We start from the raw sequence: 26,213 nt of genomic DNA, 5'->3' as shown, positions 1-26,213 counted from the left end.
GGTCTCTCTTAGTTGCTTAGTGCCTGGCTTTTTGGTGACGCTGGCTTTGAACTTTCCATCTTCCTGCCTCAGCTTCCTGAGCCACTGGGATAACAGGTGCGCGCCACCACCCCAGCCAGTTTTCCTCCTTTATTCTTTATAACATTCTTGTGAGATGAATTTGCCAGTTTGTAGCTTTTTCTTTCTGAGAGGAAACTGATATTCTTGATGTACATCTAATGCTCTTTCTGCTTTCTCATTCCTCTGTTATTTTATGATACTATGTAATTTGACACAGATTATTCCTTATAGGTAGTGAAATCTATGCTTGTTTTCACAGGAATTTATCCATTCATCTGTTGATTCATTTTATAGACATGTGTTGAGTACCCCAGGTTCTATTTCATTACCAACTAGTGTGAGCACACTTGCTTGTATGTCATGTCCTAATTTCATTTTATACCTGGATTTCATATTATAGTGATCTCAGTGTATCCCCAGGTGAACCTCTTTCTTCCTGCCACTTTTCACCACTCGTCCAGCAGAAACAGAAACAGAACATTGGAAAGACTTGACTATCTTCTTGAGGCTAAAAATGCCTCTCAAAAATTAACTCTGTGTGGAAACATTAAAAAAAATAGCGCTTGGTTAAAATATACTTTCATTCAGTAAAAATAATTGACCATGGAGATTGGAAGCTTTTACCAAGTTAGTCTTTTGTGAGGTGGTCCAAAATCTAGAATATTCCTTCTATCATGCTGTTATTGAGAGCTGGTACACTAAGAAAATGAATCTGAGTTATTTTCAAAGTGGGTAGACTTATATCTTAGTCTCTTTGGGCTGCTGTAACAAAATGCTGTAAACTGAGTAGCTTATAAACAACAGAACTTTTTTTCTCACAGTTACAGAGTGAGAATTCAACATCAAATCAGATTCTGTGTCTGGCGAGGATCCACCATTTGGTTCACATATGGTCCTTCTAGCTGTATCTTCTTTCTGGGGACTCTTTTTTTTTTTTAATATTTATTTTTTAGTTATGGTTAAACACAATACCTTAATTTTATTTATTTATTTTTATGTGGTGCTGAGGATCAAACCCAGGGCGTTGCATGTGCGAGTGCTCTACTGCTGAGCCACAACCCCAGCCCCTCTGGGGTCACTTTTTATGAGACTACTAATCCCAGTCATGCAGGCCCCACCTTCATAATTTAATCACCTCCCAAAGGCTTTAGTTTCTAATATTAATTACATTGGAGATTAGGTTTTCAACATGTGAATTTTGGGGGTGGCGCTCACATATATTCATTTCATAGAAACCTATATGTGATAACATATTTGACTTTTGGAAAAAATACAAGCTTATCTGTATCTCTGCATCGATCTATGTACATGTGCATTTTTTTTCTCCCAGGATTTGGCTCATTTGTGGAGAAAACTGTGATGCCTTACATTAGTACAACACCAGCGAAGCTCAGGAACCCTTGCACAAGTGAACAGAACTGTACCAGTCCATTTAGCTACAAAAATGTACTCAGTCTTACTGATAAAGGGGAAATATTTAACGAACTTGTGGGTAAACAGCGTATATCTGGAAATTTGGATTCTCCAGAAGGTGGTTTTGATGCAATCATGCAAGTTGCAGTTTGTGGAGTAAGTGCATTTATTTTCTACAAGGGGATATCATTTGTATTACTTGTGTGCATTTTAGTGTAACATCAAAAATTACCTTAATTACCATGTCATTAAATTACTCCAGAGAAGTACAGGCAGTAATCTCTTAAATTACCTCCAACTGCAGGAGGAGGGAAATCATGTTTAATCATTATGTCTCTATTTAAAAACAGGCATACAGAGTTTTAAAAGCTAGAATTCTGACCATTAATTGAAGTTCTGCATTTTTAAAAAATTTTTATTATTAGTTGTTCCAAACATTACATAGTTCTTGACATATCATATTTCATACATTTGATTCAAGTGGATTATGAACTTCCATTTTTACCCCATATACAGATTGCAGAATCACATTGGTTACACATCCACTTTTTTACATATTGCCATACTAGTGTCTGTTGTGTTCTGTTGCCTTTCCTATCCTCTACTATCTCCCCCCTCCCCTCCCCTCCCCTCCCATCTTCTCTTTCTACCCCATCTACTGTAATTCATTTCTCCCCCTTGTTTTTTTTTTCCCTTTCCCCTCACTTCCTCTTATATGTAATTTTGTATAACAATGAGGGTCTCCTTCCATTCAATGCAATTTCCCTTCTCTCTCCCTTTCCCTCCCACCTCTGTCCCTGTTTAATGTAAATCTTCTTCTCATTCTCTTCCTCCCTGCTCTGTTCTTAGTTCTCTCTCCTTATATCAAAGAAGACATTTGGCATTTGTTTTTTAGGGATTGGCTAGCTTCACTTAGCATAATCTGCTCTAATGCCACCCATTTCCCTGCAAATTCCATGATTTTGTCATTTTTTAGTGCAGAGTAATACTCCATTGTGTATAAATGCCACATTTTTTTTTATCCATTCATCTATTGAAGGGCATCTAGGTTGGTTCCACATTCTAGCTATTGTGAATTGTGCTGCTATGAACATCGATGTAGCAGTATCCCTATAGTACGATCTTTTAAGGTCTTTAGGGAATAGTCCAAGAAGGGGAATAGCTGGGTCAAATGGTGGTTCCATTCCCAGATTTCCCAGGAATCTCCATACTGCTTTCCAAATTGGCTGCACCAATTTGCAGTCCCACCAGCATTTTTGGAAGAGGCTCAGTTGTCTCGACTTTCAGACTTTCTACTGGAGATGGAATTAATGTTATCTGAGGCTTCACCAAAAATCCTGAACATGCTCAGAGGGAATAGCATTTCATATCATTTTCTCTGGTCAATTGTCTTCCACTCATTGTCTTTGAAAGACAAATATTTCTTCTGTGTCTTGGTAATTCAAAAGGAAAGAACTTTTAAAGCTTTAGATTATAAGCTACATTTATGGTTTTAGGGGCAGGGTTATAAGTAGTAGCAACTTCATCTCTAATTGGCCAGTGATTAGCATTTTGTGACCCATGTACCAGCCTAGTATTTTGCAATAAACCTTTTTTTTAATATGTATTTTTTCATTGTAGTTGGGCACAGTACCTTTGTTTTATTTATTTATTTTTATGTTGTGCTTAGCAAGCACTCTACCACTGAACCACAACCCCAGCCCCTGCAGTAAACTTTTAATGATAGAGTCGAGGCTGAAAGTAGAAAACTTTGTAAATACAAGTTTGTCTGGAGGACCTACTGTTGTCTCATTTTTTCTCCCTTGCTAAGATGCTTATGGATATTCAAGATAATAAGTGAAACAACATGGTAATTAGTGCAATAGTTAGGAATTTTCCTATCCTCTCCATCCTAGGCAATTTACTTAGCCTCTCTAGGATTGTTTCCTTCTTTCTCTTTCTCCCTTTCCCCCCTTTCTCTTTTCAGGACTGGGGATTGAACTTGTACATGGTAGGTAGGCACTGTAGCACTGAGCTATATCCCCAGCTCTTTTTTACATTTTTATTTTGAGACAGGGTCTTGCTAAGGTAGCCCAGGCTATCTTCAAACTTGCAATCCTCCCGCCTCAGCCTCCCGAATCTCTGGGATTACAGCAACATACCACTGCACATAGCTGTTTTCTTTTGAAAGGATAATAATAGTATACTCATGGGGCTATGAAATTCTAGTGCAGTAATCCATTTAATGTACCAGTATGCACTCAGCAAATATTAACTACTGTCTTGGTAATTTTGACTTCTCACTAGAGTGTTTATAAATTAAGATTGGTCTCAAGTTTTTAAAGCTGAAGAAAGTAGTTTCCAGATAGTATCTGGTCTGCTACCTCTTTTCATTCTGGCTATTTATTTTCAATTGTTATAGGAACAGTATTCTTTGAGCTGCCTTTATCCACCTCTTAACCAGAGGGATAAAACCAATCATAGCATTCATTGTCATGATGGCTATCTTTCTGTGTTTGTCATGCTCTACTTCTCTAGAGGTGAAAAAGACAACATTCTACTTTTTAAAAGATTGTTAACATTAATAAACTTAATTCCTTTAGACAAGGAGTTTAGACTTGAAGGGTATAAACAGTTATATTGAGTTAATTTAAATTTAGACACAATTATGAAATAGAATGTTACTTTACTGCTACTTTAAATTCTTTGTTGACTAGGTACAGAATAAAATAAATGAACAAATAAATAGTATTGATCTGTGAGTTAAGATGAGTAGAATTAAACAGCAATTGGATAAATTTTTCTCTAATAAAAAAGGAAGGCCTCATGTGGAGGGCTGATTAAGAAGTATATGGTACTCAAGATGGGGCAAGAGTGGATGGAGGATGGATGGGAACAAGACACAGCGGTAGCATAAAAGAAGGTGTAGGCTGGAACACTTATCACTCATAAATATTCACCAAGCTCCTATTACAAGGCAGGCGCACTGTGCATGCTGCTGTACAGTAATCCCTGCTAGATGTCCACATACCTCAGCTCATTTTAAAATGAGCTGAGGTATGTGGACATCTAGCAAGAAATAGCTGTGGAGTGGATAACCATCATTCAGTGGTCTCTCTGTGTTTATCAGCAAGATTATTATCATTGTTGAAAGAGAAAGATACAGAATTAGGTTAAAAGTACAGTGGTAGTCTGTGTCAAATAAAGATTTATGTCAAATTATTGTGAGTAGCGTTTTAAAATTGAAATCCTTTTATTTTCATTTATTTAAGTCATCAATTGGCTGGAGGAATGTTACACGGCTACTGGTATTTTCCACGGATGCTGGATTTCACTTTGCTGGAGATGGGAAACTTGGTGGCATTGTTTTACCAAATGATGGACAATGTCACCTAGAAAATAATGTGTACACAATGAGCCATTATTATGTAAGTGCTCAAGTTTTTACATGGTGAATGAATTTATGTTGAGTTTTAGTGTTTATAATGTTCAGTATTGTGGGTGACTGGCTTGTGGGTTTTTCAGCCTTTGGAATAGTGTTTTTTAGGTAAGTATGGGTCCTACCCTGGTGTCCAGGCAAACTAGTGTTGCTGTTGGTGAAGATGTAGTGCTGTGTTTACTTCCTTGCACGTAGGCAAGGACCTCATTGGGTAAAAGGAGACATAAGAGACTACTTGGACTCTTGTCTTAATCCATACCCGTCTCCTCTCATTTGCCAACAACTTATGGTAGCAAAATTAATATTGTTCCAAAATAATTTATCACTTTATCACTGAGCTACATTCCCATTCCTTTTTATATTTTATGTTGAGACAACAGGATCTTGCTAAGTTGCCTAGCCTGACATTAAACTTCAATTGATCCTCCTGCCTCAGCTTCCCGAGTAGCTGGGATTACAGGCGTGTATCACTAGCCCAGCTAGCTTTACTTTCATTTTTTTCCTTTATATGATTTTTAAAAACAGGCAGATTGTCTTTATTGAAAATAAAGATGGGTAAATTACTCAAGATTCAAAAGAAATTTAAATGTTGGTGACTCTTGATCTTAAGTGATAGATGATAGAATCTTTTATTTAATTGTCCTTATAGTTAATGAACATAGATTATCTTACTATTTAAGACATTTTAATATGAAAATTAAAAAAAATTTTAGTTGTAGATTAACACAATATCTTTATTTTGTTAATTTTTTTATGTGGTGCTGAAGATTGAACCCAGTGCCTCCATACACTAGGCGAGTGCTCTACCACTGAGCCACAACCCCAGCCCTAATATGAAAATTCTTATATAAACAAAAAGTAGAATGAAGATTAGAAACCCACATTTACATATAACCCACCACAGCAATTATATGCATTTGATACTCTTATTTGAAAGTACTTTTGTGTAAGCAGTTATATATGCAAATAATTATTATTTTCAAAAAGTATTAAAAAATGGAACATATTGGAATATTAAATTTTGTTATTAATTTCTTAGGATTATCCCTCTATTGCTCACCTTGTCCAGAAACTCAGTGAAAATAATATTCAGACGATTTTTGCAGTGACTGAAGAATTTCAGCCCGTTTACAAGGTAAATATGTGTGAGATAGAAAAAAGTTCTAGACTTTTTTTGTTTCATTTGTTTAATCATTAGAGGCAAAATTATATTTGAATTGAAATGTGTGGACTAGTCCACTGATAGGTGGACTAATTTTACAGAGATTTATATTAATTTTTGATTACATATTATGAAACAATTGTCTTTTCCTCAAGTTTGATTCCTAAAATTGTTTACGACATTTGTAGGGAACTAATATTTCTTCATTTAATTTTTTTAGATACACATGACAGTAGAGTGTATTCTGACATATTTTACATAGGTGAAATATAACATTCTAATTAGGATTCCATTCTTGTAGGGAACTGATATTTAAAGATAACTGTTACTTGCTCAATGGACTCTATGTTTAAATGAGTAATATTTGTATTTTACCTGTTTTATTTCTTAATTTCAGGAACTGAAAAATTTGATCCCTAAGTCAGCAGTTGGGACATTGTCTGCAAATTCTAGCAATGTGATACAGTTGATCATTGATGCTTACAATGTGAGTACATTAAGTAGATTAAATTTGAACAAAACCCTACTGAGAATACTTGGCTCAAAGAAAGTAAAACTTCCTTTATGAACAATTTAGCAAGCCAGTAAGTCAACAAAAAAATTTATATTCTATATCTGAAAGAAAATTTTTATATTATCGTATCAGAACATGGCCTAAGTCAAGAAAAAATATGATAAAGGCATGTGGGGAAATTTTTGAGTATATGTTTGTATGTCATTAAGCAGTAGATGTATGTGTTGGTGAGCAAGTATAACTCACATTTAAATTTACAGGTTGCCCCTAATCTTTTTCTTCCCCAAAGTATCCTTTATAGATGCATCTATTTTGATGAACTGTGCTGGAAAATTTTATTACCATTTCTCCTCTTGTCTCATATATTCAGAGGATATATTTTTCTATTTTCAATAGGTACACACACTCACACATTTATATATACAGCTATATATATGCACACATGACATAAAATACATAAAAGAGTAAATATATATGTGACTTGCTTAAAAAGATTTATAGGATTGTTCTTGCCTCACTTGGGAGTTGATACTAAAGACAAATTGTTTTTCCCTTTTAGATCTTAGTTCACTACTGAGCATTTGTTAGTAATCATTTAAAATAATCTGAAGGCTTTTATAATACTTTGTAATATTGTGCATTGCATTTAATTTCACATATTCCTCCATAACCCTCTGGTAGGTTGAATTTTAGATATTTTTTACATTGTGCAATGGGTATTCCCAAATGTTTTGGAAAGAACTATCTGAGAAGGTTTTTGCAGATTTTCAAGATTCTAGTCATTCTATGTCTTCCCCATAGTTGGTCTCTGTCTAAACAGAACATTTTCCTAGTTCCTAGTTTAGTAGTGATATGAGCAGGAGGTAGCTTGCCACTGCAACCTCCTTCATTTGCTTTGAGAGCTGATATTTTAAATAAAGATTGACTTGAATTCACCTCAGGACCTCAGGATCTCACACATGCTAGGCAAGCACTCTGCCACTGTGCTGTATGATCATTAATATTTTAACTGAAAAATTAAAACAAATGCCCTTTTCAATTGTGTATATTAGTTTGAAGATTGGACCCTTTATTAATTAGAACCTGTTTCTCTAGGTTCTATGTTTTCTAGTCATTTGGATTTGGTTTCAAAATACTTTACTGAAATGACATTTTTAGCTGGGCATGGTGGCGTGCATCTGTAATCAGGAGGTTGAGGGAGGAGGATTGTCAGTCCAAAGTCAGCCTCAGTACTTAGTGAGGCCCTAAAGCAACTCAGTGAGACCCTGTCTCTAAATAAAATGCAAGAGGCTAGGGAATGTGGCTCAGTGGTTAAGTGTTCCTGGGTTCAATCCCCAATACCAAAAAAAAAAAAAGATTTTGTTTTTTTCTTTTTAACAATTCATCTTATATGCATTCAACTAGCATTTTATTTGACTTCCCTATTTATACTTCATTTTTCTTTTAGTCCCTTTCCTCAGAAGTCATTTTGGAAAACAGCAAGTTGCCAGAAGGAGTAACAATAAATTACAAATCCTACTGCAAGAACGGAGTGAATGGAACTGGGGAAAATGGGCGAAAATGTTCTAATATTTCCATTGGAGATGAGGTATTTTCTAAAAATGTTTTCTATATAAAAGAAAAAAATTACTTGTTTATAGAAAAGCAAATTTAGTTTCTAATTTGAGAGAAATCAAATCAGTGATTTTTTGAAATACTTGTGATATTCATTGCTAATTTGCTAACTTAATCTAGTTTTTCTTCCCTCAAGGTTCAATTTGAAATTAGCATAACTGCAAATAAATGTCCAAATAAGAAATCTGAGACCATTAAAATTAAGCCTCTGGGCTTCACTGAGGAAGTGGAGATTATTCTTGAGTTCATCTGTAAGTGTGAATGCCAAAGTGAAGGTATCCCTGAAAGTCCAAAGTGTCATGAAGGAAATGGAACATTTGAGTGTGGAGCTTGTAGGTAAGCTGGGAGTTGTCGAGTGATAGTTATATGGATTTAGAAAGTTATAGGCAGGCTGTATTTTGGGATACCATAGAAAATCTCTGTTTGGAACAAAAATGAATTATTTGTTCCAACCACTGTTCATAACTAAAGGATCATTTTGATGGCCTTTTGTGCTGGTTTTTGAAGAGTACTCATAAGTTACTACTAAATCGAAGTGCTAAAATGAATGCTTTCATAGCTCTGCAAGAAGTTACCCAATACACTGTTAAGGTAGTATTTGGATTTTTCTCTTATGATAGCATTTGCACTTTTCTAGAGCAAAAAAAGCCTACGTAAAATATGTTTTAGAAAAACATACCAAACTGATAATGGTGATTTTTTTAATCTAAGAAGGAAGATTAGGGTCATTGAAGGATGTTTACCCAGAAAATGATATTTTTAGAATACAGAATCTACCAACTTAAATTATATAAACATTTTCATAATGTGGTTACCTTTTTAAATTAAAATATAAAGCTGAATGTACTGAGGATACCTTTCTCCTTAAAAGAACAGGAGAATAAGATATTTTGATTTAAATGTCAGCCTTAGATGACTATGCTTAGAAGAGTTATTGGTCATGAGGAAAATTCATGGCTATAATTCACCATCAATTTTCTTTTTTTCCTTCAGTACTGGAGATTGAACCCAGAGGTGCTCTACTATTAAAATAGATCCCACCCTTTTTTATTTTTAATTTTAAGATAGGGTCTTGCTAAGTTGCCCAAACTGGCCTCAAATTTGTGATCCTCCTACCTAAGCCCTCTAAGTTGCTGGGATTATAGATGTGCACCACTGTGCATGGCTTACCATCAATTAATTGCCTGTTCTAAATAACAATGTGAATGTTATAGTTTTATTTTCATGTTGTACATTTCCTGCTTGAATCATGAAGATCTATTTTTAATAAAATCTCATTTAACCAAAAAGTTTACCTTGAAAATTCTTTGCATAATGTATTCTCACCTGATATATTGGTAGTTTGAAAGGCTTGTTCATAGTTTTGTTTTCTCTCTCGTGAATTGTTATTTCAAGTTATTTTTATTCTATCTGATTGCAATTTTGAACTCTTCTTCAGGTGCAACGAGGGACGTGTTGGTAGACATTGTGAATGTAGTACAGATGAAGTTAACAGTGAGGACATGGATGCATACTGCAGGAAAGAAAACAGTTCAGAAATCTGTAGTAACAATGGAGAGTGCGTCTGTGGACAGTGTGTTTGTAGGAAGAGGGATAATACAAATGAAATTTATTCTGGCAAATTCTGCGAGTGTGATAATTTCAACTGTGATAGATCCAATGGCTTAATTTGTGGAGGTGAGAAAAGCACCTAAAATAGTTATAAAATATGACCCCTCCAACATGGTAAAACATCTTAGGACTTTACATGTTCAGTAATTAGAAAAGGGTGGCATTCAGGGTCAGTCCATCACTTAGATACACTTTGTTCTCTGCTTATTTTTAAATAAATGCTGTGGTTTTGTATTTTTACCACTATTTTGAGAAATGATATTTTTAATTGCAGGCAATGGTGTTTGCAGGTGTCGTGTGTGTGAATGCTACCCCAACTACACTGGCAGTGCGTGTGACTGTTCTTTGGATACTGCGCCATGTATGGCTGTAAATGGACAGATCTGCAATGGCCGGGGCATCTGTGAGTGTGGTGTCTGTAAATGTACGGATCCAAAGTTTCAAGGGCAAACTTGTGAGACATGTCAGACCTGCCTTGGCGTCTGTGCTGAGCATAAGTAAGTATTTTCTAATTCTTGATATAGTTAACATTTACTTTCTGCTGATCTAAATATGTATTGTCATTATCCATAGAACTATAACAGGTGCCAGTATGTTATAAATGAAATGTTGACTGCAAAGAAACCAACTTTTTTTCTTAAAGATTCTTTCTTAATAGGCAGTGTGTATTGCATGATATTGAAGTGTATGTCACATGAGAGCTGCATTATTACTTTGATCTGAATTTATTCTATAATTGAATTTGTGTGGTTACCTTTGTTAAATTAGCATTACTATCTTTTTGTTGTTCTGTTTCTGGGAGTGAAACTATAGCCTTGTGTGTGCTAGGCACGTGCTCTACCTCTAAGCTATACTCCTGAGTCCAATTACTGTTTTTAACTCTGTAAAATTAAAGTTTTTTTTCTTTTGCAGGATTCTTATAATAATAGTAGTAAATTGTTTAAATTAAGGTGTGTGTGTATACATACACACACACACACATTATGTGATAGGATTAACTTTATTACCTGTATTTCAACTTAAACTCTTATGAAATTATAATTGATTTGGAAAGCTAGCATTTTTTTAATTTGATGAGTTTTATAAAAAATAGCTTTAATGAGATATAACTGACATACAAAAACTTGACATATTTAAAGTATAGAATTTGACAAAACTTTTTTTTTGTTTTGTTTTTAACTAACATCTGTTTTTGACCATCAATAAGAAATTACTTGTTTTAAAATACCAGATGCTGGCATTGTTCAGCAAAGTCTGTTTGGGTTATTTATAATTGTTATAAAATTGAACTGCTAACATTTGTTCATTGAAACATTTTGAACTGCATTAATGCTTTACATCCCTGCATTTATATTAAAAATCCATACATGAATGACAATGAGAAAACTTGTAATTACTTGATTTCTGTCCCTTAGTTTTCCACTCACAGGCATATACTTGGTTACTTTTTGACCCCATGGGGTGAAAAGTCTTACATTCATTACTACCAACAACAGGGAGAAGAGAAAATATTTGGTCATTTTGATAATGAAATGCTTCTCATCTTAAGTGTATTTTTAAGCACGTTTTCCATGTATGCCACGTGCTAGCTGGATGTCTTTTGGCATAATTGTTACATATTTGACATGAATAGCACACAACTTGATATCTTTGTAAAAAGGCTAACCAGATAGGCCTCACTTGCCTCCTGCAAAGCCCCAGATCTGTTTTGAAGTCCTGAACAATTTCTCTTACCAGTCACAGGAAGTGGGAAGTTTTTGAATCAGTACAGTGGGCTTCTGATAGTGCCTGGCCTCTAACAGTGAGTTTTCTTCACTCCTACAGTAATGGGTACAATCCTGCAAGCAACTTTTGTAACCAGTTGCTTCCTGGGTGCTTAGCCACTACTTGGTTTGCTGATAGGTTTGCTAGCAATTGGCTTTTTATAAGCCACGTAATACACGTTTCTTTCCTACTCTGTTCTCCTTCAACTGGGACTTGGAGAGCCAGAGGTGGTGCTGGGGTTAGCCACTGACAGCAGTGGGGTCATAGCTGCTTGAAACTAGCATTTCTTTTATTAATTTACCATTCAAATCCTTCTTCATTATTTTTGGTTGAATTTGGACACAGAAAATAATCTTTAAGGAAAATTTATCTTAATACTACATTTTAAATTTAACAATTTATATTTTAAACAGAGAATGTGTTCAGTGCAGAGCATTCAACAAAGGAGAAAAGAAAGACAGATGTGCACAAGAATGTTCACATTTCAACCTGACCAAGGTAGAAAGTCGGGACAAATTACCCCAGCCAGTACAGGTTGATCCCCTGTCCCACTGTAAGGAGAAGGATGTTGATGACTGCTGGTTCTACTTCACATATTCAGTGAATGGGAACAACGAAGCCATTGTTCATGTTGTGGAGACTCCAGGTAAAAAATCTCTTAATGTCAAAAATTCTTTTCATTTTCTTTTATCCCTTACTTTTCAGGCCTGTTGTAAGGTTTCCTAAGACCCAGAAACAGCCTTCAGCAGCTCTATTATTTCAGGTTCAATTGGGAAATTTTCCTTTTCACAAATTTTAAAATTTAACTAAGAAATAAGGAGAAGGGAAGTCAAGTTTTAAGTTTTCTGAGGGGAGTGTTTAAAGATGAAATGGCAATAATCAGAATGTGGAACCATGCCTGACAGGAGGTACTCAGTAAGAATGTTGTCACAGGTGATATTTAAATTTGAGCTTGACTGAACCTTGGATAGTGTGAAATATAATTTGTTAAAATATATTATTAAGTGTTGAACTTGCTCACCTTCTCAGAAGATGAAGCTTTTTTTTTTTTTTTAATCTTTGTTTTTCTTGTAGCCTTTTTGGTAGATTCTTTGGAATATTCTACAGCAGTATACAGGTTTTGGTGTGAACATATTTTGGAAGATACGATAAACATGTTTAACTTTATAGGAAACTGCCAAACTCTTTAAGTTTCAGTGCTATTTTATATTATCAGGTGGGGTGTTTGGCAGATTTTGTTTCCTAGTCTACCTCCTTGTCTTCTCATTTTCTTAGCATTGTCTTTTGGATATCAGAAGTTTTATTTATTTTGTGTATTTTGGAGGATAGAACTCAAACTCACTAGGCAAGCTACTCTACTACTCTTAGCCCTGGAAGTTTTAATTTTGACAAAATACAGTTTACCAAGTTTTTAATTTTTAAAAAAAAATGTGTTTTTTTTTTTGGTTGTAGATGGACACAATACCTTTATTTCATTTGTTTATTTTTATGTTGTGCTGGGGATTGAACCCAGCATCTTGCACATGCCAGGCAAGCACTCTACCACTGAGTCACAACTCTGGCCCCCATGTTTTCTTTTATTGACCTTGATTTTACTATTGTATCTAAGAATTCTTTTGCATAACCCAAGATTTTAAAGGGTTTTCTCCTGTGATTTCTTCTAGAAATTTGAGAACTTATGGTTTTACATGAAGGCCTATAGCCCATTTTCAGTTAATTTTAGTATATGGAGTAAGAGACAGCTTTTTGAATGATTGTCTAGGTCCTGCATCTTTTGTTGAAGATTGTCCTTTCTCCAGTTATGTTGAAAATTTGGTGAACTTAATGTGTGTAGGTGGGTTTCTGACTCTCTTCTCTATTCTCTTCCATTAATCTATGTGTCGGTCCTTTAGCTGTACTAGACTGTCTCATAGCTTTATGATTAGTCTCTTTTTTTCCATTTAAATTCATTTCTTAACTGATACATAAAATATAAAAATGTCTTTAAGTGGGGTAAACATGGAATGTTTGGGGTACATATATTCATTTTGTAATGTTTAAATTCAGTTCAACATATCTACTCAAATATTTATCATTTCTTTATAGTGTAAACTTTGAATATATATGTTCTTGTAGCTTTTTGAAAAACACAGGTCATTGTTGTCTGTAGCTGTGCGATAGCATACCAAAACTTCTTGTTCTCACTATACTGTAAGTTAATACACATTCTACTCTCCACTTTGATGATCTCAACTTTTTTTAGATTTTTACATATGTGTGAGATCATGTTCATAGGGCACAGACAGATGCAAATGATGGGAACACAGGTTAAGGGAATTTCTATTAAATGGGCCCACTGTGCTGACCCCTACATGCTTTCTTTTTTAAGAATCAATTTACCTGCATCCATGACTGACTTAAGTGGACAGGATATGTCACATTCCTCTATTTCCTTCAGGAGAAATGCAGGCCTGAAATGTCAATAAAAGAAACCCAAGTAACTCTGAAGGGGGAGACTTTTGTGGCCCTTTTTCACAGGCCAAATCCTGAAACTCAGGGATAAGGATAATTCCTCTTTACCAAAAAATCTGTAAGAATTTATGGTTAAGAATATTATTACAAAAAGAAGGAAAAGAAAAAAGGAATGATGTTAAAAAAAAAAATAAAAGAATACAATTAGAACCCATCAGCATGGTCCAAAGTGACCTAGAGTTGTCTTGGCAGTGGGGAATTGAAGGTCTGAAGTCGTCCTGCTATTAGTCAAAAGTCTAGAGGTAGACCTGGGTGGGACTATGGGACCTTCTCTGGGATTCCCAATAAAACTGGCATGCAGGAGAGGCAACTCTCCCTTTCCTCTCTGAGAGGAAGCACTCTCTTCCTTAAGAGTGTTTCCTTTTCCTTTTCCTGTCCCTTTAAAAAACTAAACTCATGGCTGTTAGTCTGAGTGACATGTCTGAAACCTTTCTGACTTGATGGCAAGAATTCGGGGTTTAGTGGCGGGGTTGGGGGTGTGTTTGTGCTATCTCAATTTCCTGGAAGGCCCAAACCCTGTAACAGTGTGATACGTGTATTTCTGTACATGGCTTATTTGATTTAACATAATAAACTTAACTTCCATTTATATTGTTGCAAATGACAAAATTTCATTCTTCTTCATGGCTGAATAGTATTCTGTTTGTGCATATGTATCACACTTTCTTTATGCACTCATCTATTGATAGATATTTAGGTTGTTTCCATTTCTTGACTGTTGTGAATAGTGCTGCAATAAAAATGAGAGTGCAGATATCTTTACCATGCTGATTTTATTTCCTTTGAGTATTTACTGAAGAATGGGGTTGTTGGAATGTTGTTGGAATGGTTGTTAGTAGTTCTGTCTTTAATTTTTGAGAAACCTCCATATTGTTTTCCATAATTATTGTACTAATTTAAATTCCTACCAACAGGTTCAAGGGTTGTCATTTTTCCATATCCTTGCCAGCACTTTGTATCTTTTAATAGTAGCTGTCCTTACTGGATTGGAGTGATAATCCTATTGTGGTTTGATTTGTATTACTGTGATGACTGGTGATATTAAACATTTTTTCATATACTTGTTGTGCCATTTTTATGTCTTCTATTGAGAAATGTCTGTTTAGATCTATTGCTCATTTTTAAATTGGTGTGTGTCTTTTTTGCTATTTATTTTTTCAGTTGCTTATATGTTCTGGATATTGATTCCTTGTCAGGTGTATAATTTGCAAACATTCTTTTTCCATTCTCTAGATTGTCTCTGAATGTTAAAGATTGTCTCCTTTCCTGTGCAGAAGTTTGATATAGTCTTATTTGTCAGTTTTTGCTTTTGTTTCCTATGCTTTTGGAATAAAAATCTTTGCCCATTCTAATGTCCAGAAGCATTTCCCTTCTGTTTTCTTCAAGAAGTTTCACTTTGAGATCTTACATTTAAGTCTTTAACCCATTTTAAGGTGATTTTTGTCACTGGTCAAATATAGGGGTCTAGCTTAATTCTTCTGCATGTGGATATTCATTCAGTTTTTCCCAGAACAATTTATTGAAAAGACTTTCCTTTCTGCAGTGTATGTTTTTAACATCTTTGTCAAAAATGACTTGGCATAGATGTGTGGGTTTACTTTTAGGCCCTCTATCCTGTTCCATTGGTCTGTCTATTTTTAAGCCAAATCTATTTTTCTGCCTTCCATGTAACTTTTAGAATTAGCTTGCTGAGTGATACCTATAAAAATCTTGCCAGAATTTTGATGAAATTGCACTGAGTTTATAGATCAAATGGGGGAGAATTAACATCTTGGCAGTATTAGATCTTCTAATTCATGAACATGGAATATCTCTTAATGTAGTCAGGTCTTCTCTGATTCTTTTATCATTATTTAATAATTTTAATGTACAAATCTTGCACATATTTTATTAGAGTTATATGTAAGTTTTTGATGATTTTTGATGTTATTATAAGTGATTTTTTAAAAAATTTCAATTTCTTGTAGAAATGAACATATGTGTTGAAAAATACATGATCTTTGATTATTAATCATGTCATACCTTATAAACTACTTGTTTTGTCTTTTTTTTTTTTTTTTTTTTTAAGCTTTTGGGGGATAGCATCCATTCACTTACCTTGGCTTTTTTGCTGGGGACTGGGTACAGAGGATTGAACTCAGGGACACTTGATCACTGAGCCACATCCCCAGCCCTGGTTTGTATTTTATTTAGATACAGTCTCACTGAGTTGTGTAGAGCCTCAGTTTTGCTGAGGCTGGCTTTGAACTCGCGATCCTTCTGCCTCAGCCTCCCAAGCTGCTGCAATTATAAGTGTAAGCCACTGTGCTCGGCATCTTGGGTTTTTAGTCCTATTTACTTTATAAGATACTGCCCAGCTCTTTGTGGTCATGATTGGACTTTGAACATTTTAGTCCCTGTATGCTCATTATTAACCTTCTGATTTTCCAGACTGTCCCACTGGTCCAGACATCATTCCAATTGTAGCTGGTGTGGTTGCTGGAATTGTTCTCATTGGCCTTGCATTACTGCTGATTTGGAAGCTTTTAATGATAATTCATGACAGAAGGGAATTTGCTAAATTCGAAAAGGAGAAAATGAATGCCAAGTGGGACACGGTAAGTTGTAAAACATCTAAAAAGTAAAATAAATGTAACAGTATTTTATTAACTGAAAGACTGATTATTAAAGTCTTCTTTAAATATTTCATTTTCCCAAAAGTTCATTATTCAGAGAGGATTTACATTTAGTGAAAAACAGAAGGTATTGTAAATATGTCCCTTTGAAACAAAACATTATAATAATATGTTTTAATTACAGAGGCCAGTATTTTTAGTTCTTTAATAGTTTTGATCCTAAGTTTGCTCTTTTGCTTTGTCTAATTAAAAACAGAATCCTCAATAATGCTGTCTGTGCAGTAAGCTATTCAATGGAACCATTCATACACTGTCTCTTTTTGTGGTACTGGGAATTGAACCCAGGGGCACTGTATCATTGAACTATATCCCCTCCCCTTTTTGTTTTTCATTTTGAGATAGGCCATCCCTAAGTTGCTGTTGCTGGCCTCAAATTTGCCGTCTTTCTGCCTCAGCCTCCCAAGTTACTGGGATTATAGGTGTGTGCCACTGTGCCTGTCTACCACCAACCTCTTTTTTAAACAAAGAACATGAAGCAGAGAGCAGCCAGATTCAAAAGACTATCAATATCGATTCTGTTTATATGACATTCTGGAAAAGACACATTTGTAGGGGCAGAGATCATAATAGTAATTGCTGGCGGTTAGAGTTGAGGGAAAGGTTGACCAGATCATTTTGGGATGATCTTGATTATAGGTGTTTATGCATTTGAAAACTCATGGAACTCTGCCTGAAAAAAGTATAATTTATATAAAGTAAATCTCAATAGACCTTGCTTCATGAGAAAATTTAAAAACTACAGATGACTGAAAATTTTTGCTTAACATTTAGTGCTTTTGGATAAAGAATCAGAGGGTGGGGTGGCTAAATGATCAACCCTCATATATTCCTCTTTTTACACAAGAAGGTAATGACAATCTTAAGTATTTTTAAATTATAAATGAATTTTAGTCATTTGCATTTTACTACAATTTGCTTTTTTTAAAAAATATGAATTTCAGAGGGGTAGAAATAGTAAAAATTCTCTTTTGTAGTGTCATTTTCTGGTGAAGTCATTAGAAACTATTTCTTTTACTTTAGCAAGAAAATCCGATTTACAAGAGTCCTATTAATAATTTCAAGAATCCAAACTATGGACGTAAAGCTGGTCTCTAAGTTGCCGTTCGTATTTCCTTTCACTTTCTGTGTTTGCATGTGAACATTTATTTTTTATTTATTTTTTTTAATTTTTTTTTTTTTTTTTTTTACTGCACCGTGTGTCCTTTTTCACCATTGCTATTCTTTTTAATTCTGGCTTTTTTATATGGCTATCTTCTGGCTTTTCATTTTGTGTGTTAACATCATTTAGAAGGATTTTAAAATAAACTGTATGGTACAGAAGCAATGACTATGTCATAGTGAAAAGAAAATGTTCTTTCCAATCAGATGGACCTAGGTTCAATCCCAGCTCTTCCACTTAGTAAGTAGAAGAGCACTGAGTCACTTCACCACACAGAGATTCAATTTCTCATATTTGTAGTAAGGGATGGGTAATATCTATTAATTGGGGTGGTGGTTCTTGGCAAATGATCTTCATTATAGTCGTATGCCTTTGGTGGTGTTATCTTGAAATAACAAATTACTATGTGTAACTTTTAGGGTTGAGTAGTGAAAATTGAATGTAAAGTCCAAATTATAAAATAGGAAGATCAAGATAAAATGGAATAATTTTTTTATGTGGTTTACATCTATAGTACCATTATTGAGTCTAGAAATATTTTGAGATTCTTTGGGTTTTGATCATAACTTGAAATTCCAATAAGAGTCATAAGATTATGTATGTGTATTTCTCTTTAGTTATTAAATGAGTCAAAATTTCTAACATTCAATACTAAGATTGAATATTTTTATAACAAATATTTTAGAAAAATCTTTTTACGTTTTTAAATAAAAACTTTATTGAAAAATTTACAGTTGTAATAAGACTTATCCTGTTCTCCATACCTGGGGGACTTGTTTTGGTGAGTTTATGTTTTATAGATGACATGGTTTTTTGGTTTGTTCTGTTTTTTTATCATTTTCTCTTATATCAGCAGTGGATAGAATTCTTCTTTATACAAACTGTTCATATATGGATTTTTATGAAATGCTTCCAGCATTATTTAATATAATTGTGTAAGCCCTAAAACTCTCTAATAAAAAAGTTAATTGAGTTTAGAACCAAATTCTCCTGATAATTCAGAATGCTTTTTTCACCAGTTGAATGTAATACAGCCTGGAAGAATTTAGTTTTTCTCACTTCCTACTTTGTTGTGTAGGTAATGATGGTGTTGGTAATAATTTTAGTAATAATAGAAAATACATGATAATCCTTATGTCTCAGACACACTTTTCAATACTTACTCTATATTTATTTACTAGTGAAAACAGTAGGAACTATTTTTATGTCTGTTTCACACATGAGGAAACTGGGGCATAGAAGGGTTAGGTAACTTGACCAAGTTCACAAGTTAATGGGAGAACTGAGATCCAAACCCGGGTAGCTGGACTCCAGGTCCTAGTTCTAGTCCTCTATATGGTACTGGTTAGCAGCCACTTATCTACGGAAAACTATGTTATCTGATTAGGAAGAGGTAGATCACTATAAAGAATTATAGCTTTGTGATGATTGTAAATCAGGGTAACTCTGTGCTATGGCAAAAGTAATAGGAAAATTACTTAGTTACATGGAATCCATTCACTATAGCTTATTTGCTCTGTTGAGAAAATATATATATATTTGGTACTGGGAATTGAACCCTAGGTCACATTACCAATGTTTAACCAATTTTCTGGCATGTTGGAACTTCAATAACACTAGGGATCATGACTTGTTGGATTTTGGGGATTTTTTCCTAAGCAAATTATATTTAAAGTTAATTTTGTTTGCAGAAAATTATAGTCAAATTCATATGTGGGAAAATTGGTACATTTTTGTGTTAGTCTGAGACATGATACTTCTTTTTTAATTTATAGTTCAAAAAAGTCATATATTGACCATTTCATGTGTTTTTTTAATCACATCGAGAAACAATTTCTACTTGTATTAGTAAGATGAAATTTTCACCCTTACTATAAATGTTTAATTTTACCTCAAAATAAATTAGCAACATATAATTTTTATTTATACCTAATGTTTTATTGTTTACTTAATTTCTTAGCTGTAATGTTCAACGTTTTAACCAAAATTAGCATTTCACATAATTTAAGAAGTAAATGTTTGATAAAAATTTCTGTATGTACTGGTGAATTCCAGGCAAATTTATAGCTAGAGAATATCCTGAGGTGTTTTCTATAAAAAAAATTAAAGTAGAAATTCATAATAGAAATTATTAAATAAGCATTGAGAAATTAAAACAAATCATAGATTGTAACACACTTTTCTGGTATGGGACAGAGGTTTACAGGTCAACTAATTTACATTATTAGCAGGCACTGTAATTATTTTAGCATGACTACCATGTTGGAGCATTAGGAAAAAACCATTAAGTTATCAACTTATAACCATTAAAGTGGGTTAAAAAATTAGTTTAGCTTCCTCTGCTGTTTTCCAGATTTAAATGTGGATTCCGTATCTCACATAGTTATGCACTGCATGCCTAATGTATTATGGAAAGGATTTTGCAGCCCCATTGCCATTCCAGAGAACAAGGAAGAGTTTTTAACTGAGTACAGATGACCTTATTTCAGAATATAGCCCTGTTCTCTAGTTATAAAATAAGCTTTGATTTTTTGCAAGGCGGGGTTGCATTCTGAATGATGGACACTAATCTGAATTACTTTAGTTCACCTCCATTTAAATTGATGCCTAATACAGATAGTGAATTTAATTTTACCTCTAACCTTGCATGTTAAATTTTTGTTTGGGTGGGCTTTGAAATAGTATAATAAAAATGTTTGTACATATAGCAAAGCAAACTTTTCTCCAAAGGTAAGTTCCTCCATATAAATTATGCTTTGGATTAATTAATAATAGGTTTTTAAAAATTTTTTTTGTTCTTATAATTCTAAAATAAAAATATTAGGTATGTCTAATTTATTGTTTTTATAAAAACCTAAGTGAATGGTAATTTATCATCACGACTTAAAAAAAAAAGGCAGTACTAGCCTCACATGCAGATGGAGGGATGGAAATAATAAGTCTAACTTGTTTGTACTCTAAAACTTCCTAAGAAGATAGTTGCTAGAATCCTGTTCCCTGACCCCTATTCGAAATATCTCCTTTGATGTCAGTATAATAATGTATAATCTCCAGTTGGGATTGGATTAGATAGTAGAATTTGAGATTTTGTATGATTCTAGCATACAGGTCATATTTTCCTGAGGGATCTTGATTGGGAAATAACTAATTAAGTTGCATTTTAAGGAGTATTAGGTGAGGGCTAAGGTGTAAGGTCTTGTTCTAATTGGCATTTATGCTACTTGCTGAGCTGAAATCACAGTAGTTTATTTGAAGTCACAGAACCCAGCCTCTGAATGCTCTCCTTTTGTCTTGTCTCCTGTTCTATGCCACCCCACACTCATACTTAAAACTTCTGAATTATATATGTGTTTCTGTGTATATTTGCCATTGTTTCCCCGTACCTTGACTTTGCATGTATTTGTTTATTTTTCAGTAATTTATTTGTAGTTGATTTCACTATGAAAGGAGTCCTAATCACAGATAAAGTTAACTCTTTTCTAATGCTATTCCCATATTACATACATAATTCTATTTTGTACTGTATCAGAGTGTGATATTTTTCTTAACTGTCATTCACAAAACTATAACCCCTGGAGGGCAGAAACTTGGTTGTATGCTATTTTTTTGCTTAAAACATCATTGTCAGTATATTTTTGGATCTTGAAAGATCACTTATATTTATAGCTTGGAGTCTCTTGCTGGACTTGCAGTATTTTTTACTAATGTATAGTACTGTAGTAAAACGTCACCAAAATAAAAATTTCATGAAGAATGATAATTAACATTTTAAGCAAATTGGCAATGTGACTTGGAGGAGTACCCTCAGTGACACCAACATCCTTATTCAGACCTCTAAATCAATAACTTGCTTTTTTTCGTTTTGTTTTGTTTTGTTGTTTTTTTGGTAGTGCTGGGGGTTGAACCCAGGGCTTCCTGCTTAGGAGACACTCTACCACTGAGTCACAAGCCCTCAGTCATTAACTTTTGTAGAAGGAACTCATCAAACAGTGAAGAAGCCAAGGAATACCATTTTGATAAGCACTTTCTGTGTATAATAAAGGTATAAGAGTCAGAGTTAATTCTTCTGTGACGTGGGCATTAAAAACTTGTTCAAAGGAGAGAATCCACCATGATAGCAGTATAGTTTCTGCTATGGAGGACATTGTTAACTCAACCCTCCAACAGAGGAAGGACTCAGGAAAGGAATAATGCCAGATAACAGAGATATCATTAGACTTGCACAGCAGTTTCATTTTTCATCTTTAGAAGCAATTATTAATAATGCCTTCTAAAAAATTGTGATAGCTGAACAAATAAAACAGAAATTACTTTTTAAGATGACTTTAACTCTTAATCTTGTTTTATAAAATAATACTATCTAGTTTTAGCAAAGTGATAATTTTACTCACTTTTTTCTTCTCTTCTTTTTAGGGTGAAAATCCTATTTATAAGAGTGCCGTGACAACTGTGGTCAATCCAAAATACGAGGGAAAATGAGTATTACCTGTGCAAATTTCACAACACTGAATACAAAGTAGCAATTTTCATAGTCACAGTAAGGTAGCTTTAGGGCACTATTGCCATGGTTTTATTCATGTGCAGGTTTTGAAAATGTACAATATGTATAATTTTAATTTTTTTATTATTTTTAAAATAATGTTATAATCCATGCCAGGGACTGACAAAAGACTTGAGACAGGATCAGTATCCTTGTCAGCTAAGGTCACATTGTGCCTTTTTTGACCTTTTCTTCCTGGACTATTGAAATCAAGCTCTCATTGGATTAAGTGATATTCCTGGGGTGATTGAAAGGGCATAAAGTAAGGAGCATGATTAGAATTTTTGTTAATCACGTATTAAAACTGATATTTAGCTTTACAGATATGTCAGTTTTCAGTTATACAGAATCCAAAGGTAATGTCCTGCTAGCTAGTTTAGGATTGTTTTTAAATCTTATTTTGCTGTTTGCCTGTTAGACATGACTGATGACATATCTGAAAGACAAGTATGTTGAGAGTTTCTGGTGTGAAACAGTTTTGAACAGTTGATCTCCAAAGGCCATGGGGAAAATTCAGAGTTAGGAAGGAAAAACAAATAGCTTTAAAACCTGTGTGCCATTTTAAGAGTTACTTAATCTTGGTAACTTTTATGCCTTTATAAATTCAAGCCTTCTATAAAAGTGCTGGGAAATTTTCTGCTGAAGAGGCCTTGATTTAGCACTATTTACTTAAAGGCCATGATTTACATAGTATATGCTGAATGGGGACCTTTTGGATTGAGTTTATTTTATTTTGTTATTTTTATTTTGTTTAATTCCTGGTGCTTTTTATCACCTCTTCTAATCTTTTAGTGTATTTGTTTGCAATTTGGGGGTAAAACTTTTTTTTTTTTTTTTTTTAATCAATACGTTTTCTTTAAAGTTTTAGCTGTAAATTTGCCTTTTTCATGATTGTGTGATGTTGTACTGTGGTTTTCGCGACAGCAGTCACTTTGAACAAGTCTTACTTTCGGTTGGTGTCCTAACAGACCACTGTGTATTTACTTCTCACTGCTTGCATTGCTCCTCTTTGTTTCATACTAGTCACATTCTTGTTTTAAGTGCCTTTTAATTTTAACAGTTCACTTTTTACAATGCTATTTACTGAAGTTATTTATTAAATAAAAATGCCTAAAATACTTAAATTGTATGTTTTGGTGCTATATTGATCTACCTTGTTAGTTTGTGTGCACAAAATTTTTCTCAATTAAAGAAGTTGAGGAAAAGCATTCCTGGTTTGTTGGTATTCCACTTGAGAAACGAAAGCAGTTCTTTTTTGGGGGAGTGGGGTGAAATATAGACTTAGATCCTTGTCTCCCTGTATTGGGAGATCTTTATGAACATCATCTTAGAGCTGTTACTAGAAACTGGAAATTCTTTAATTTTAATTTTAGAGATGGGATCATAATCATAAGATAAACAAGGGAAATTTTTATTTATTATTTTGGTCTTGGTTTATTTTTATGTAAAAGTATATATTCATAAAAAATACTTGTGTGAAAGCCAGGCACAGTGGCTCATGCCTAATCCCAGAGACTCAGGAGGCTGAGGCATAAGGATTGCAAGTTTGAGGCCAGCTTCAGCATCTTGCTGAGGCTTTGTTTCAAAATAAAAAAATAAAAGGACAGGGAATGTAGCTCAGTGATAAAATGTTCCTGGGTTCAATCCCCAGTACAAACAAACTAAACTAAAAACTTGTGTTTATTAAAAGAAATATGTATTTCTTTCTTGAGCATACAACAGATGTCAGAATGATTTAGGGGGGAAAGATTGTGTTATAGGTTTCTACCCATGCATCATTATTAATTGATTTTAAAAAAATATTTCATTTAGATGTGTTTTCTAGTTTTGACTAAAGTATCTTTGAGGTGAGGAAAATCATACATTTTTACAAATTCGTAAGATCCATGAAAAAAATTATCCTGTTCATCAAACATATCTCATGCCTCAGAATTCTTCTAAAAATTCAAGGATTGTTAAAAGTAGCTTTTGAGTGAAAAGTGGGAATACATATCCAAACTGGATGAAATAAGGCTCTACCACTGTGAGGGTAGTATCTCATCTGAACTGATGGGGTGCAAAATTGCCAGGAAAAGGCATGCAGCAAATATAACTCAGTTAAATCCCCAGACTTAAAATTCTATGAAAATTTTAAGGACATAAAGTTAACAAAAAGTCACTCTTCATTCATTTATGTTTTATTTGACTTTCTACATATTCTGGGTTTATGGTCTTATTAGGCCTAATTCTAAAACGTAGTGACATAACAAAAACTAAGTTAATTTATTTGTATAAAATTGCTATTCAAAAGATTTCAATTTCATAATTTAATGCATTACTTCTTTACAACTTTATTGTAAGTTTATAGAAAACAGTTGTATTCAGTTTTATGGGTAAAAGGCAACATGTTTTCACACATTGATAATATTAGTGTTGCTTAATGACTAAAACTATTCATGAGACAGAGATCGGTATTCAGGTCTCCTGCAATTGCCAGCTGACTGGCCCCTAGGCAGCATTTTAAATGTAAACTTGATCAAATTTTTAAACACCCCCATTCGAGTCTGACTTTCAGATCCTTAAGACTTGCACACATTCTTTGTATTTGAACTTTGTTTTATCCTTATATTTGATAGCTCTATTGGGATAGGAACCTGTGTGTTTTGATTCACCATTGTGTCCTAAGAACAATGTCTAGCACAGAGTACTTGTTGAATAGATGGATCTGCTTTTTCCCACCATGTTTACCTATCAGTGATATACTCTGCCTTGCTGCCAGTTCCTGTAGATGGAACTCTGTCCTGCACTTGGATTCTAGGTGCCCTCCCCTCTTACCTGCTCAAAGAGGCAATTCAGTTCTCTCTTGTGTCATCAATTTCCCCCTCTTCTGGATCATCCCTGTCAGAAACAAACATGCTATAGTTACCATTTCTGTTTTCCCTTTCTCTTATACAATTCAAGAGTAATCTAACCCATACATCTCTGGCCACTTAATTATGTATGCAGTGCTGGATAACTGGAATTCACCCATTAAAAACAATTAAAAAATGAAGTTCAATCCCTAGCTCTCACTGTAATATAACAACTAATTAAAAATGGAGCAAAGACCTAAATATAAGAGCTAAAACAATAAGATTTTTTGAAGAAAATATATCTTCATGCTGTGGATTTGGCAGAAGGTTTGTAGACATGACAACAAAAACAGGAGTAATGATATAAGCTTTTGTGTATCAAAGACATGTCAAAAGACTGTTGTAAACCTGCAGAATGAGAGAAATATTTGCCCAAAATATGTATCTGTGCCTTTTAGTCACAGTAACGGAAAAGCTAATGTGACACATAAGTCTTTAACAATTTAAACATGCTGATTGCATAGTTCTATGTTTCCATGTAGGTCTATGAAAAATGAGTAGGTAAAATATGTCACTTTAGGGGCTGGGGTTGTGGCTCAGTGGTTGAGCACTTGCCTAGCACGTGCGAGGCCCTAGGTTCTATCCTCAATACCACATAAAAATAAATAAATAAAATAAAGGTATTGTGTCCAACTTCACTTGAAAAAACAGATATTAAAAAAAATATGTCACTTTAAGTGAATATACATAGTGCTGTAAAAGTGTATGCTTTAATCATATGCAGTTTCTTTTATTCAAGTTCTCCAAATATATTTAAAAGTAAAAAAATTAAGATGCCACCTACACAAGGCAAGAGGCTGTTGGACCCCAGGCAATTCTGTAGGTATTGATTGTATATCTTATTCTTATATTCATTCTGTACCTACATTAAAAGTATAATT

General features: G+C 34.0%; 1 protein-coding gene across 3 annotated transcripts in view; it reads left to right on the top strand.

The window, feature by feature from the left end:
• The window catches only part of Itgb1 (integrin subunit beta 1), a 48,595-nt gene extending 25,030 nt beyond the window's left edge, over nt 1–23,565 (top strand). For 2 of the 3 annotated variants that reach the window (XM_046448333.2, XM_058580576.1), the window contains exons 6-17: nt 1,391–1,629; nt 4,725–4,880; nt 5,931–6,026; nt 6,451–6,540; nt 8,015–8,155; nt 8,318–8,517; nt 9,620–9,858; nt 10,067–10,289; nt 11,970–12,202; nt 16,498–16,664; nt 17,763–17,843; nt 22,315–23,565. In XM_046448333.2, the coding sequence (XP_046304289.1) occupies nt 1,391–1,629; nt 4,725–4,880; nt 5,931–6,026; nt 6,451–6,540; nt 8,015–8,155; nt 8,318–8,517; nt 9,620–9,858; nt 10,067–10,289; nt 11,970–12,202; nt 16,498–16,664; nt 17,763–17,837 (1,859 nt within the window). In that variant the 3' untranslated portion in view covers nt 17,838–17,843; nt 22,315–23,565. The remainder of the gene's footprint in view (nt 1–1,390; nt 1,630–4,724; nt 4,881–5,930; nt 6,027–6,450; nt 6,541–8,014; nt 8,156–8,317; nt 8,518–9,619; nt 9,859–10,066; nt 10,290–11,969; nt 12,203–16,497; nt 16,665–17,762; nt 17,844–22,314) is intronic. The other variant, XM_046448335.2, reaches the window with a different exon arrangement.
• Nucleotides 23,566–26,213: the final 2,648 nt, after the last annotated feature.

This window comes from Marmota monax, unplaced genomic scaffold (genome assembly GCF_021218885.2).
Source record: "Marmota monax isolate L192 unplaced genomic scaffold, Marmota_monax_Labrador192_F-V1.1 WCK01_AAM20220418_F8-fsc00066, whole genome shotgun sequence".
NCBI lineage: Eukaryota > Metazoa > Chordata > Mammalia > Rodentia > Sciuridae > Marmota > Marmota monax.
Note: the sequence above shows the minus strand (reverse complement) of the source record. Positions and strands in the feature narration are given on the sequence as shown.